The sequence below is a fragment of the Theobroma cacao genome, chromosome 3 (genome assembly GCF_053813885.1).
Source record: "Theobroma cacao isolate CCN51 chromosome 3, ASM5381388v1, whole genome shotgun sequence".
NCBI lineage: Eukaryota > Viridiplantae > Streptophyta > Magnoliopsida > Malvales > Malvaceae > Theobroma > Theobroma cacao.
In genome coordinates this window covers 36190324-36206158 of record NC_142641.1, presented here as the reverse complement: position 1 = coordinate 36206158, position 15835 = coordinate 36190324, and the positions used below count along the sequence as shown (strand labels likewise).

At 34.4% G+C, this 15835-nt stretch overlaps 2 protein-coding genes across 3 annotated transcripts; both read left to right on the top strand.

Annotated features, from left to right (window-relative positions):
- Nucleotides 1–5380: 5380 nt before the first annotated feature.
- On the top strand, nucleotides 5381–9419 carry LOC18605115 (protein NUCLEAR FUSION DEFECTIVE 4-like). The gene is made up of 3 exons (XM_007037932.3): nucleotides 5381–5949; nucleotides 7370–8301; nucleotides 8411–9419. Exons 1-3 carry the CDS (start codon nucleotides 5614–5616, stop codon nucleotides 8907–8909), a joined length of 1767 nt encoding a protein of 588 aa, XP_007037994.3. The 5' UTR covers nucleotides 5381–5613; the 3' UTR covers nucleotides 8910–9419.
- Nucleotides 9420–11852: 2433 nt separating this feature from the next.
- On the top strand, nucleotides 11853–15807 carry LOC18605114 (uncharacterized). Of its 2 annotated transcripts, XM_088804556.1 has the most exons (3): nucleotides 11853–11993; nucleotides 13000–13810; nucleotides 13934–15807. In XM_088804556.1, the coding sequence occupies exons 2-3, from the start codon at nucleotides 13066–13068 to the stop codon at nucleotides 15388–15390; spliced, it is 2202 nt and encodes a 733-aa protein (XP_088660682.1). In that variant the 5' UTR covers nucleotides 11853–11993; nucleotides 13000–13065; the 3' UTR covers nucleotides 15391–15807. The 2 variants fall into 2 exon arrangements, with proteins under 2 accessions (XP_088660682.1, XP_007037993.3); XM_007037931.3 differs by having other exon boundaries at nucleotides 13000–15807.
- Nucleotides 15808–15835: the final 28 nt, after the last annotated feature.

Sequence of the window (15835 nt, the reverse complement as noted above, 5' to 3'; positions counted from 1 at the left end):
AAGAAACTCACTCAATGTTTGTTGCCATGTGCAGATAAATAATTTATGGGGATTCTTGTGTGGGAAACAAGTGGCTAACGATTTTCAAATAGAATGACACTTTTGGCATCCAGTAAGAATCTAGATCAACGAGTCCATTCCGTTGGTCTTGGTATAAATGTTGGTTATTTTAGTGATGGTGTTTATATTGCCTCTGTGATGTATAAACTATAGTTTATCTTGTATGCACTTGGACCCACCATGATAGCTAATGTAAGGCTATTGTAAATAGCACATGGATGTACTCTTGATGATTAAATGTTAACAGCATCTTGTGAATCTTATGTTGAATATATGACATAAAATGCACTGTTTTGGTTTGTAAGCTATGGAAATGTCTATTGGTCTACTTAAACTATGTGAGGCTTATTCAAGAGTTGAAGGCCTTGCTTGCGAGACTTGAGCGCTGGTCACGGCCCTCGAGTTGGGTCGTGACATTTGTTTCCTCTTCCTGACCATTTTGTATATATGCTTTTTTTTTTTTTAGGATTTTATATTTGAAATCGATTGGTTTCCCATGCTTCTAATGTGCCTTGTCTAATGAGGACAACAATTCTAATAGGAGCATATGCAGTTGGTATACGAGATTTAGTTATTCTTTTTAGATCGGTAAATACATCTAGCAACTGCTATGTCATATTTTGCAAATGAGTTATCTTTTAAGCTTCAAATTCATATTGATTTGTATAATGATCAAAACTAAATAATAATAATAATGCATTTCAAGAAATTTCTTTTTCTAGTTGCTTATTTTTCCTCCCTTAATATTGGAAAATTTGTTTCATCAAAATGACAATCAACAAACTTTACCGTGAATAAATCTCCTATTCACGATTCTATGTATTTAATTATAAATGGAGATTTGCATTCAACATATATTCCTAACCTCCTTTAAGGACCCATATTTGTGTATTGTGATGGAGCAATTGGGATATATGCTGCTTATCCAACAATTCTTAAATTGGACATATTTAGTTCCTAATCATAAACAAATTGCATATGAGAGAATTTATAATAACTTGTAGGTGTAATGGATACAAGTGTTACTATATGCAAAATGGCATGCCCCCGAGTAGAAATGAGGAGTTTAGTTTTTTCATAAGCAATGGTCTTACAATTAGTTAGAAGTGTTTAATAAACGATTCTACTGGACTATTTGTATATTAGCATAACTAACAGAGTGTTCAACATTTATTTCAACTAATATGCAATATTCATTAAAAGCTTGAGATGTAAATTCACCAACATCGTTAAGACAAATAGTCTTGATTGTATAATCAAGAAAATGTGCTCACAAATGAATGATTTGGGCGTGTAATCTTGCAAATACCAAATTACAAATTAATAATAAGCACACATGTAACGATCTAATTGATACGTTGATTAAAATTATAAAATATCTAAATGGTCTAAATAGTGGATGTATGAGTCCACATATATCACTCTTAATGCGTTTCAAAAATGTAGGGGATGTAGTCTCAAGTTTAGCTAGTGATGACCTTATAATTAACTTGCCTTAAGAACAAGCAACACACGAGAATTCATTATATTAAATTTTTTTTTGATTTTTCAATGGATGACCACATGAATTTTTAATAATTTTTGGTATCATTATTGATCCGAGATGACCCAACCGGTCATGCTAATAGTAAAATCATTAGTAAATTTTTGGTTTACTATAACATGAGTTTCAATCATTCTAATATTTTTATAGTATAATCTAGAAAAATATCCATATTTTTCTTCAATAAAATAAAATACATTTATAATAAGAAACTTGCAAGTTAACATAAAATGCGATTAGATACATAATTTCACGTTTCAAAAAAAAATAGATATATAATTTACTATGAAAACATATAATAAAAACATATTATTTACTTATAATGAGAACATATAAAAATGTTTTCATGATAAAATTATATTAAAACATATCAACACATTATTTAAGAAATTTCATTCTTATATATTTTAATCATCAATCACATGATTAATTCCTCCTTTAAGGTGGACAAGAAAAACATCTAAATGTGTTATATCAACTTGGTAATAGTTAAAATCATCTTGAACAAAATTTATTTTATTTTTTTTCTTTTAGCTTTCACTAATACTTGATAAAGTTCAACAAAATATTTAAACATATGACAAGTACGCAACTAATGACCTTTCATGTCATATCAATAACAGACATTTTCTATATTCTTTTTATTTTGTCTACTTTTGTTTTTTTATTTTTATATCTCTTCACTATTCATCCCTTACTTCTGGTAGGTAAAAGTATCCATTCACTTTTGGTGGGTAAAGGTATTCATCTACTTCTCATGGGTAAAAGTATCCATCCACTTCTACTGGGTAAATGTTTCCATTTACTTCTAATTGGTAAAGGTGAGCAACCACTTTTGGTGGGTAAAGTTACCTATTCACTTCAGGTGGGAAAAGATATCCATCAACTTGCATCCATCCACTTTTAGTGGCTAGTGGCTAAATATACATAACCACTCCTTATGGATAAAGGTATCCATTCACTTTTAGTGGGTAAAAGTATCTATCAACTTCTGGTGGCTAAAAGTATACAACCACTTCTGATGGGTAAAATATTCATCTACTTCTGGTAAGTACAGTATTCATCTACTTCTGGTGGGTAAAGGTATCTATCAACTCCTGGTGGGTCCACTTCTAATAGTTAAATGTATTCTTAAAGTAATATTAGTGTAACCACCATGATTGCAATTTTTATGGTGACATTTTCCACGTCCATGATCATAATTGTTAAATTATGTGGCACATTGCTGGAAATGGATGAAATTCATGATTTTTCATTAATAGCTCGTTATTTTGCTTAAACACAAAAAGACATGAAATTCAAAACAAAACATATTTCAAATTACCCAAAGTATAGTATTTTTCACTTGTTATAAAAATTAGATATCATACAAAGTCAATTTTATATATTCAGTTTAAAATGTCAAATGCAAAATCTCAAGGTATTAAAGATAGATTTACACATGTTAAGTAAAATCATAGTCGAAATTCAACAAAAAAATTATATTGGAAAAATCATATTCCAAAATTAGAACAAAAAATCATATATATATATTCATGCTCAACTTGATTTAATAAATTAATGGACAAAATATGATAAATACTATATGATAGCAAAATTCACATTAAGGTTGATTTTCACAGAATGAAAACACTAAAGAGATATCAAGTCACTTACTTGATTTGTTAAAACCTAAAATCAAAAACCAACCATTGAAATCTTTTTGAAGCTTGAAGAAATGGAATTTTGACTTTGAGATGATGATGAAAACTAAATGATACCAAAACTTCAAGAGATTAGAGAATTGTACTCATAACGTGTTGTGAAATATAGCCTGAAAGAACATCTATGAGAGAAAAGTATTAATAAAATAAGAAGATCTTATTCAAGAATATGTATTTACAAATGAAGTAAGATGCTTATTTATAGGCTAATAACCTTTACCTAGATAGAATTTATAAGATAAAATAATGCTAAGAGATTTGATTTGAATAGATTAAATTCAAATTTTAGTCCAATCAAATCTACATTCAAATCGAAATATACATAATCATATATTATAGTTCAAATCAAATTACACTCTTATGTTTGGCTTACTTGGCTATTTGGCTTATCTTGGCTACTTGGCCTGATTTGAGTTCCTAAATCGTGACATAATGGACATTCATATATATATATATTATCCTGTAAAATTTGAATGTAGATTGGATTAGATTAAAATTTGAATTTAATCCATTCAAATCAAACCTCTTAGCATTATTTTATCTTGTAAATTCTATCTAAGTAAGAGTTGTTAGCCTATAAATAAGTATCTTATTTCATTTGTAAATACATATTTTTGTATAAGATATTCTTATTTTGTTAATATTTTTCTCTCATAGATGTTCTTTTAGGTTATATTTCACAATACGTTATTAGCACAATTATCTAATTTCTTTAAATTTTGGTATCATTGAGTTTTTATCATCCAAAATTCCATTTCTTCATGTTTCAAAAAAATTTCAACGGTTGGTCTTTGATTTTAGGTTTTAGTAAATTAAGTAAGTAACTTGATATCTTTTTAGTGTTTTCATTATGTGAAAATCAACTTTAATGTGAATTTTGCTATCATATAGTATTTATCATATTTTACCCATTAATTTATTAAATCAAACTGAGCATGAATATATATATATATATGATATTTTTGTTCTAATTTTGAAATATGATATTTTCAATATTTGTTTTTTTTTTTTGTTGAATTTCAACTATGATTTTACTCAACAAATGTAAATCTATCTTTAATAATTAAATATTAAAATTCAAATCAAATTACATTTATATATTTGATTTATTGGATTATTTAACGTACCCTAACTACCTGACCTGATTTGAATTCTTAGATCGTAATATAATATATATTCATAACATCTTTGCGTATATGTAATGTTTTCAAGAAAAAAAGGAAAAAAGCCATTGTGGTCGTTTCCCTTAGCCTCCAAAATTCAACTATCACGTGCAAAATGCTACTGATAAGCCCTTCAAACAAAAAGTCTTACGTAGAATAGTAGGATTCGTATTGTATTCATATTAATTGAGGGCAAGTAGAAAACACCGAAACAGCACGTGTTCAATTATTATATGACAGCTTACGTATGTTGATTATAGTATGATCATTTTTAAAAGCAGCAGGCATTCACGTTGCGATGTTCATAGGATTAACGGCACACGTTTTCACATAGTAAAGGATCTTTCCATCGACTATCATGATTCTTTGGAGATTTTTTGCCCTTTTTGTTTGGGTTACAAGTTACAAGAAAATAAGAGGGGAAAAGACAATCAAGCCCAAATTGTATTTGCTGAATCAGGGTCAAAAGCTACTGTTATCACACCTTTCTTCATCTTATTTCCAACAATAATTCTCATCTACTTTTCAAATGCTTATCTAATTAAAATCCAAATTGGAATATCATCCCATCTGTTTATCTTCTCAATCCAGCTGCTTTGACTAATTAATTAACCTCACAAGCTAGCTCTCATTAATATATGTGTATATACATATATATATATATATATATATATATATATATATATATATGTATTCAACCATTATTATCCTAATAATGGTTGTTAGGAGCCTACATGGTTAGGCCATTGATCTACAAGGTTAGTATTTTTTTTACGAAAAACGAAAAAGCACCGAAAGAATAAGTGAGCGATGGAAAAGCAAACTGATAAGCTATGTGATACGAGAACGTAAGAGAGAGAGAGAGAGAGAGAGAGTGCAGTTATAATGACCGTTGGTCAGACCATGAGCTATTGTCCTGTTTCGTAATTCTAGTTTCCACAAATCGTTGAAATAGAAGAAACGTTAGTGGCAAACCATTCAATCAACAAGTTACCCCTTCCATCTCCACACAAACTGTGTCTGAACAAAGACTCCTTTATCATCAATCAACTTGAATCAATCCCAATCAAAACTCTCTTTGGGTCAGTTTTACCTTTTTTTTTTCTTTTGTGTTTTGCTGCTGACAGAGAGAGAGAGAGAGGTTATGGAACAGATACGTGAAAAACTCAAGGCCTTTGTCAACAACAGATGGCTGGTGTTTGTGTGTGCAATGTGGGTTCAGTCATGTGCTGGAGTTGGCTACTTGTTTGGAAGCATTTCGCCGGTGATCAAAAGTGCCATGGGCTACAACCAGAGGCAGATAGCTATCTTGGGTGTGGCTAAAGACTTGGGTGATAGTATTGGCTTTGTAGCTGGAAGCTGCTGTGAGATCTTGCCTATGTGGGTGATTTTGCTCATTGGGGTTGTCCAGAATTTTGTTGGCTATGGTCTGGTTTGGCTTGTTATTGCTAATATACTGCCTGATTTGCCTCTCTGGGTGGTGAGTTTTATTCAGTTTTCACTTATCTTTGGATTTTAAATGACAAAGTTTGGTTGTTTGCTCTCTGCTAGGAAACAAGTTTGACTTTTTCTCTCTTTGGTTGAGAAGCATTTTTGGATTAATTTTTGTGGGTTTTAAGAAATTTGATTTCTCTTCTGGGATAAGAAAATCTAGTGATCTTTGTCATTCATGTTGAATTATTGATGGTGATGATAATCTAGTTGCTCGCAAGAAGGTATCCTTCTGTGTTTTAGGGTGGAGTATGTGTGGTTGGTATCTGATTTGATTGTTTAATTAACTGAGAGCCTTAAGCTTGGCAATTGAGCTTATAGTTGTAAACCGTGATATGGTAAATTTTGTAACCTTTTCCCCTAAATTAATAGTTTATCTCAAGATTAATGGGTTACTCTAATTGACAGAAGGATCACTAACAAGAATTGGGTTTCAGTTGATAAAGCTCCTGAAATTTCACAAAAGTTGTTCGTCCATAATGTGAAAAAATTCTAATACCGTCCATAACAGATTCAACTGTATTTTGAATTACTCCTACAATTTAGAGTCAATTCTTCAACAAACTGATGGCAGATTGGGTGTATGATTGTCTGGATGCACTCGTGAATCATGGACTTACATTAAAATCATATCTATGTTGCTTTTAATTTTTGTTGATCATGTTCCTCAATTCTGTTCTGATTCTGATTGTTAATATTGATATTGTTTATCTGATTTTTCTTTTCATTTGTTTTCAACAAAAAGAACTTCATAATTTTTCTCTTCATCATATCTCTATTTAACAGAAAGGCTTTGGGCTTATCCTGCATTAGTTTTAAAATTTAAGGGTACAGCCACAGCAACTTAATCAATCTCATACTCATTTTTTGCTGCAGTGTCTCATTACTAATGATGGTCAAAAACATATTGAGTGAAAGACTCTTGAAAATGAATAAACTTGTTTAATTGATTTCCTTTTTTTTTTCTCCACACTAACTTGAGACATGTCTTAGGCCTCTAAGTTATGAACTATTTATCCTGTCTTAGCTGTTGCCTATTGAGATGTCCGTGCAAGCCTGTCAAGTTGAGGCTAAATCTTTCGAGTATATAGACTTGTGTTAGTAGAGAAAGTTGGTTATATAAAATGAAGGGACTGAATTAATGACAAGTTTATCCAAGAGTTGTTCTTTTCTCTGGTGGAGAAAAGCAGTTAAGAATATGCTTCTTTTCTATACTATGTGTTCCAGGACAGTATAGTCAAGCACCATACCCTGAGATTATAATTGTTAAAATGAATCTCGTTTTATTTGTTGAGACCTAAATATCTAACTGAGGAAATACATCCTTTTTTCATACTTTAGTTAAAAATCTGTGGACCATCTTTTGCTGTTTCCAAGTTGAAAAATGTTAATCAAGTTTTGCTTTGCAGCTGTGTGTCGCTATATTTGTGGGAACAAATGGTGAGACATACTACAACACAGCAGCTCTAGTTTCATGCGTGCAGAACTTTCCCAAAAGTCGGGGTCCTGTTGTGGGGATACTTAAAGGATTTGCTGGCTTAAGTGGTGCAATTTTGACCCAAGTTTATACCATGATTAATTTTCCTAATGAAGCGGCACTCATCTTCATGGTTGCGGTTGGGCCATCAATAGTTGTTATTGCTTTGATGTTCATTGTTAGACCTGTAGGGGGACACAAACAAGTCAGGCCTTCTGATGGTTCAAGCTTCCTCTTTACATATAGTGTTTGCCTTATTCTGGCAGCTTATTTGTTGGGAGTATTGGTGCTCGAGGATATAGTTGGCATAAATCAAACTCTGGTCACATTGCTTGGAGTGCTTTTAATCATTCTTATATTGCTTCCAGTTATAATTCCTATTTTATTGGTTTTTGCATCGGAACCAAGCCCTCCAGTAGAGGAGAATCTTCTTCCCAAGCCAGAGAAACAAGAATCAGGTAGGTTTGAGCAGAATGAAAATGAGGTCATTCTGAGTGAGGTTGAAGATGAGAAGCCTCCAGAAGTGGACTCTCTTCCATTGTTAGAAAGACAAAAACGAATTGCACACTTGCAAGCAAAACTGTTCCAAGCAGCTGCAGAAGGAGCAGTGCGGGTCAAGAGAAAAAGAGGGCCACGTAGAGGAGAGGATTTCACCTTATTACAAGCACTGATAAAAGCAGATTTTTGGCTAATGTTCTTTTCCCTTGTACTGGCTGCTGGATCTGGTTTGACAGTTATCGATAACCTGGGTCAAATTTGCCAGTCTTTGGGGTACAGCGATACGAGCATATTTGTATCCATGGTCAGTATTTTTAACTTTCTTGGTCGTGTTGGTGGTGGATACTTTTCTGAGACTATTATCAGGTGAAAACAAATTACATTTCATCCAAATGTGCCACTTCAGTAATTCTCCTTCAGCTGATACTGGCAAATGATATGCTAATCCTTGTTTTTATGTTTTATATTTTACCAGGAAATATGCTTTCCCCAGACCAGTTGCCATGGCTGTGGTTCAGGTTATAATGGCATTTGGACTTCTCTACTATGCTCTAGGCTGGCCTGGGCAAATATATGTCACAACTGTGTTAACAGGACTAGGATATGGTGCCCACTGGGCTATTGTGCCAGCCTCAGCTTCCGAGCTATTTGGATTGAAGTCTTTTGGTGCCTTGTATAATTTTCTCGCACTGGCAAGTCCTGCTGGTTCTCTAATATTTTCTGGTGCCATTGCTAGTGGTATATATGACTATTATGCAGAGAAACAAGCTAGCCTTCGACAGCCAGTTTCAGGATCTCTGCTCACTATTCCTCTTCGGGATGATGATTCACTAACTTGTGAGGGTTCCATATGCTACTCTCTCACTTGTGCATTAATGTCAGGAGTTTGTATGGTTGCAATGGTGTTAAGCTTGATCGTTGTTTATCGGACTAGAAGTGTGTATGCTCAACTCTATGGGAAGTCTTGCAATTGAGTTGCAAGGAGGAGCCACTATAGCTTGTTTTTCTTTACTATCAACCTGAAGAATTTGTCCTTATCTATGTGATCGGATATGTTGCAGAGGGAAGAAAAGTGGGCAAACATTTCCTTTTCAAGCAACTGCAAACAAGCAACCGGAGATGTTTATAAGGTTTTCAAAATGAGCTCTGCAAGTTGTTCTAATGTTGGATGTATATGGTTCAGAAGGCATAGTTGATTCTTAAACAAGAATTAGAGGATTTTGGTCAAGAGGTGCAGGTTATTTCTTTCACCCGTAGACCATAACCAGGATCTGCTCAGCCAACTTATGTTTGTAATGTAGCCACCATGCCTTATAGATGGTAGAGTTAGAATATTTTTCTTAAGTCTTCATTTCTTATTATCCTCTGTTTTACAGAGGACAGTTAGAAAGGCAAGTTAAATGTGACTGGGCCTGCAGTTTACTCATAGTGACTCCTCATTTTACAATGTTGTCATAATTTAAATTGAATCTTGTTTTTCTTAATGGCAGTATAATTAGAAAGAGGGAGAAAATGTTATAAATGATGTACATACAATTAAATATACTTTGTAAAGATTCTGTGTCTATCAACTAACAAGCGTCAATGGCAATTAGAAGAGAAGTTGAATGCAAAATACATTGTCAAGGTAGTTTAAAGTGTTAATTAATAGTATTTGATCACATTACTATAACAGTAAACTAAAAATTTTAATCCATTTCTAATTTTTACTATTATTAAAACTATAATCTTTGTGCCTGCATCTGCTGCTCAAGCTAAAGGTGAACCATCCAAGCCAACACACGTTAGAAAATCAAGAGAGAGCATGAACTGTGAAGAGAGGGAAGCCTTGAGATGAAAATTCATGGTTCTAAGAGAACAGTGCTGCTTCTTGTTCTGCAGTAAAAGGCATGGGACTAAGAGACAGAGGCATAGATGAAAAAATGTGACTGGCATTGCACTCTAGATGTAATCTGTGGTTTGTTACATCTAGGTGACGGTTCAACAAGAAAGATATTGTCTACTTCATCAAATTTTGGGTTCATACTTTTGCTTTTTCATCATTTTGCTCTCATCCCAAAATATGTTGTGAAATCAACGTCTCCAAAAACAGTTTGCTTAATGAAGAACAGGATGCTTGTATGAGATATATCTGCAAAGAGATATATGCTGAACTGAAAGCAATGGTTTTCTCTGATATTTTCTGCAGATATTTTCCATTAGAATTCATTGAAGATATACCAGTTTGCACTAGGAAACAAAAAAGGCCAAATTTACATTAATTAGAATCTCATCTGGCATCTGTTCATGGTGTTTAGCCAGGCCATGCCAGTATATTGTTCATTCAAATTTCACCCAAAAGATTACATGTCGAGGTTTCAAATAAATTACATCGTACAAGGAAGTTAATGTAAACGGCGAATGCAAGGCAGCTCTCTCTGTATGAGTAGGGCAAATATCCTTGGTGCAATCTTTTGCATGAACATTAATGGCGACCATAGCCAAACTAAGTAACCCAATTACATATTTGGCAAACAACTCAGATATGAATAAACTCCCAATCATATTATGTGAGAATAGGATTTACAGTTCCAACAAAATCCTAAGAATTCCAATAATAAATGGTAAGATCATTAACTTTTATATATGGACGCTAGCTCTTTCCAATAAAGTCATGATGAAGCTCATTTATGCAACGGTAACTGCTCTGCGTTATAGTCTCTGGAGAAAATTCATGTCCCTTACAACCAGAACACAACACCGCACACTTTTTGTTACTAGACTAAAAGGTGTGAAGAAAATTTGAACCTCTGCCCTGTTTTCTTCCACGAAAAGGCACTTACTTAGTTGTGGGATGTAAAATTCTGCTCATTGTAAACAGTGATCTTCTTCTATTGTTTCCAGTTTGTTTTGCACTGGTAATGAACTCAGAAGAAATCCCATGTCAGTGAAAGAAAGAGCAAAACCTATTGTATTCAGTATCTGATCTAACAGCTAGGCATACAGCTTAAGCAGGACATCTTAGTTGTATTTTTCATAAAAATAGCAGTAACAGCAAAGAATTCCATATCTGGTGTATTGAGTCAAATTGCAGGATTAAATGGAAAGTAAAAGGAAAATGTAACCGTCTAAGGAGCATGTATGCAATGTAAGGCAACCTTCCATCTGTGGATAGGATGCATTTTGGTGACATGGTGATGAGTCATCCTGTTCCGCACCTCCATTCTTGGCAACCATAGCCATAATTTGGTAACTGCAAACATTTTTTTGGTAACCCACTCAAATGTGATTCCACTACCAATCATTAAGCAGCAGTTGGATTCTTCCTTTAAACCAAAAATCCTAAGAATTCAGTCATACAAGGGAAGATTATAAATGGTAAAGAAAATGCTTGCTAGCTCTAACCATTGAATTCATGAACAAAGCTCAATTATGACACAGCAAACACTGCTTTTATTTGGCTTGTACAATAATATGAAGGAAGGCGCATTCCTTGAATTGACTAGATACATGATAAGTATTGGGATGTTAATATGGAAATTGTCAATTAATTTGCTCAAAATTAACAAAAAGGTAAATTGAGGCCATTGCTTAGTATGGCAACTTGGCAATGTCTAACAGACTTGACCCTGGTAAGGAAAAATTCCATTGCTACATTGAATTGAGAATGATCAGCCACCTATTCATTTCAAAAGTTCTATATACAAAAAAGGCAAAAAAAAAAAACACCAAAATAGAGAAAAAAAAATTCCATTAAATGTAGATAAGTTCTAATTAAATTTGCCTTCTGTTTCTAGCCAAATGGCAATGTATCCATTAGCCAGAGTTAAAAGTTAACCATGGTTAGGGTTTTACCATATACAAAACGGTCAGGTTTATGCCTATATAAATGAATAGAAAATGTTTTTTTTTTCATATACCCAGTAATTATATAGTGTATTATGCCTATTGTCTTATATGCATTCTCAAAATTCAGGTTTTTACACTTTTTATCTTTCAGGTAAAAAAAGTCAGCAAAAATCAAAATTTGGGTGGGAATTCTTCAATGCCGCCTCTGAGATTGAATTCTCTGTAAATAGGTGATTTTCCTTCCCCTTTTTTATTTTCTCTGCAAGCTAAAGTATACTCCTTTTATTTTGCTTTGCATGCAATTCTTTTAGAACAAAAAAAAAAATCATTCTTATAGCCATTGATTGTGAACTTGTGATACAGGTTTTTTGGGGTTTTAATCGGAATAATAATTACTGAAATGAGGCGAATTTGAATGTGGAATGTGTAGCTATTGATTAAAGCTTTTGGCAATCTCAAATACTCTGTTGAATTGTCGGTTTTTTGTTTTACCCAATATTCAAGTCGATTGGTGTACTGGATTTTTTTTCATTGCTTTTTGTTGTTGTTTGCTATTTAAATTGTATTCATTCATTCCATTTGAATTTGGTTCTAAAAAGGGTGTTTAGTTTCGATGTTTGAAGTGAAAGTTGACAACTGAGAATTCAGTTTCCAGGAGGCAAAACTGAATTATGATCTGTTTTAGTTATTGAGGAGAAGTTTGTATTGTTAAAATGAAGAAAAAGACTTTGCAGATAGCCATTTGTTTTTGTAACTTGATACATTCCATGTCTGCATTGTGATCATATTTTTAGCAAGGTGTTTTTTTTAAATCCATTATGATTAGTTTGAAAGTTCGGTATTCAAGTTCGTTGAAGTTTAAAAGGATTAACTTCCCGCGCATTTTTTTCTTATTTCAATTAATAAATTCTCAGATAACGAAATTTTGTGCGACATGTTGTTTCCAAATCTGTTGCTTATTTGAAAGTTCGGTAATATAGTTTGTTTAGTTTTAAATGAATGACCTTCCCGCGCATTATTCGTTATTTCCGTTGATAGATTCTTGGAGAAAGACATTTTTGGCAATTTTTTTTTTTGGTGAAAGGATATTATGCAATGTTGAGTACAACCACTTGGTGTCTTGCACAATTAATTGCAGTCTTGTAATGCTTGCAAAAAAATTTTGAACCTTGGATTTAGATTTTATATTTTTAAAGTGAGAATCTTTTCTGATATTGTGTTGGCTGACAAATGCAGATAATGAACTGAAGAAGGAAATAGCTAGCAGTTAGAGGCAGGCAGAGAGTCACTAGCATAACTATAATGGATTCTAACAAAGACGAGGCCATCAGAGCTAAAGAGCTCGCTGAGGAAAAACTTAGGGAGATGGATGCTGCTGGGGCCAAAAGATTTGCTTTGAAGGCTCAAAACATGTATCCCGAGCTTGATGGTCTTCCTCAGTTGCTTGCAACTATTGACGTGTACATATCTGCAGATATGAAGATCAGTGGAGAAGTGGACTGCTACAGTGTGCTTGGTGTTCAACCATCTGCCGATGAGGACACAATTCGGAAACATTTCAGGAAGCTGGCTCTTATTCTTCATCCTGACAAAAATAAATCTGTAGGTGCAGATGGGGCTTTCCATATTCTGTCTGAAGCTTGGAATTTGTTATCTGATAAAGCGAAGAGAATTGCTTATGACCAGAAGCGTAACTTATGGTGCAGTCATACAAGTGTTTTATGTGGGAAGTCATCTTCATTGGCACCAACCAGTCATGAGGGTTTCCATAATTTCAACAACACTAGTGATCAGAACAATGCTACTTATTCCGGACCTGCTCCTCCTCACTCAGCAAGAAATGATACCTTTTGGACAACCTGCAATACCTGTAGGATGAATTTTGAGTACCATAGAGTTTATGTCAACTTGAATCTTACTTGTCCCAACTGTAGCACTCCCTTTAGAGCTGTTATGAAGCCAGCTGCACCTGTAAATGGTAGTTGGCCGTATACTCCATCAACGGACTGTGTTCAGCGACAGACGTATCCTCAGGTTCATAATACAGGTCCGGGGATATTTTCTGGCTTGCATTCATTTACAAATATTTCTCTGAATAGATCAGGAAGTAACATAAACGTGGCTCCACCGGCTTATTTCACTGCTCAAGTTGCTAATTTTACTCGTTCAGCCAGTGAAACATTAAAGAGTGGGCACAAAGGGTCACAGTCACAGACAGTCACCATGGGAGAGGGAAGCCTGCCAATGAAGTTTCATCCTTCTCAGAAGCTAGATGAAGGTTTAGGTACCGGGTCCTTAGATTATATTTCCAGTTTTGCAGCAAAAAGCCACAGAAGTAAGAACAGGAGGCCCTTCGATCAAAGTGAAATGGGGAATCAACCCATGGGAAAGGAGCTCTCGAAGCAGGATATTCACAATATGCTGACGAAGATCGCTAAGAAAGAAATCTGCAAGAAGCTAAATTCATGGCACCCAGCTTCTCTATCAAATGCTTCAAATAAACCAAAGGCTTTTGATAAGGGGATGGATGAGAAGGATGAAGGAAATGGGAAAGATGCTCTAAATATGAAATCGGATGCACAAAAATCCATGGAGTTTGTGGATATCAAGTCTAGCATTCAGCCCAAAAAGTCTTACCCTGTCGATGCTGATGTTGAGCCTGCTACAAAGGGACCTGATCCAATGTCAATGAATGTTCCAGATCCAGATTTTCATGATTTTGACAAGGATCGTGCAGAAAGATCATTCGGTCAGAAGCAGGTTTGGGCTGCTTATGATGATGATGATGGGATGCCTCGTCTTTATGCAATGATTCATGGTGTGATATCATTAAAACCATTCAAAATGCAGATGAGTTGGCTTAATTCTAAAAGCAATGTGGAACTGGCTCCACTAAATTGGATTGGTTCTGGCTTTTACAAAACTAGTGGAGATTTCCGGATTGGCAAACATAAAGTTAATAGGACTCTTAATTCTTTCTCACACAAGGTGAAGTGGTCAAAAGGCAGAAAAGGAGCAATTCAAATATATCCTAGAAAGGGAGATGTTTGGGCTCTATACAGGAACTGGTCCTCTGATTGGAATGAGCTGACACCTAATGAAGTGATACACAAATATGACATGGTTGAGGTGCTTGAAGATTACAATGAGCAAAATGGTGTTGCTGTTGCCCCACTTGTTAAGGTGCCTGGCTTCAAGACAGTGTTTCAGAAGCATTCCATGCCAAGTAAAACCTGGATGATTCCAAGAGAAGAGTTGTTTCGGTTCTCTCATCAGGTCCCTTCTTATTTGCTCACAGGTCAGGAAGGTCATAATGCTCCGAATGGTTGCTTGGAGCTTGATCCAGCAGCTACTCCTTTGGAACTTCTTCAGGTATTAAGTGAAGCTCAGGTGATAGAAATGGAGGAGCTTACTGAAAGAGGTCGGGAAGAAACTGTTTTGGGGGATTTGAAAAGATCTAAAGAAAAAGAGCTGGTGGAGAATGACCAAGAAATGAAACCAAATATTGGTGTAGAAGGTGTTGGACAAGCCGTCATGGAAGAAGAGGAAAATAAGAAACCTGGGATGCTTGTTTATGGTAGAAGACAGCAAAGAAAACTGGAATGCCAGAGGAATCTGGGTGATTAGGGATTTGTTAAGGTGAAAATCCAGGAATTTAGAATGTTCATAGTTTTTTCTCTGAGTCTCCTCAGCAGTCAAATGCAGCTCTGCAGAATTCAGCAAGCTGCATACAGGCGGGACAACAAAATCACATCAAAGTTATAGGGTCTTCTTCAAAACTGAGTTTAGGTATATCTGTTAACCTGAAGAACGTTTTGAAGATCAACATAGGTTTTGTTCTTTTTTTTTTTTTTTTTTTTTTTTCTTTATGGGTCAATACACATTCCAAAAGGAACTCATTGTTTGCACCTGGTCAAAAAAACAAACAAACAAACCCTCCAGGAGCTGCCCTTCTCTTTTTTTTTCATGGAAAACTACAGTTGTGGTTCATGTAGGCTTTTATTTCTCCTTAATATAGCAATTTGGAAAATGTTTCAGCTTGTACATGGTGATTCTCTTCAACTTTTCCTGA

What these genes read in the sequence shown, in the direction of transcription:
- LOC18605115 (XM_007037932.3), top strand. Translation starts at nt 5,614, where the DNA reads ATGGAACAGATACGTGAAAAACTCAAGGCCTTTGTCAACAACAGATGG. An exon ending in CTGATTTGCCTCTCTGGGTG is followed by an intron (nt 5,950 to 7,369) that starts GTGAGTTTTATT and finishes TTTGCTTTGCAG; the next exon opens with CTGTGTGTCGCTATATTTGT. An exon ending in TTTTCTGAGACTATTATCAG is followed by an intron (nt 8,302 to 8,410) that starts GTGAAAACAAAT and finishes ATATTTTACCAG; the next exon opens with GAAATATGCTTTCCCCAGAC.
- LOC18605114 (XM_007037931.3), top strand. Translation starts at nt 13,066, where the DNA reads ATGGATTCTAACAAAGACGAGGCCATCAGAGCTAAAGAGCTCGCTGAG.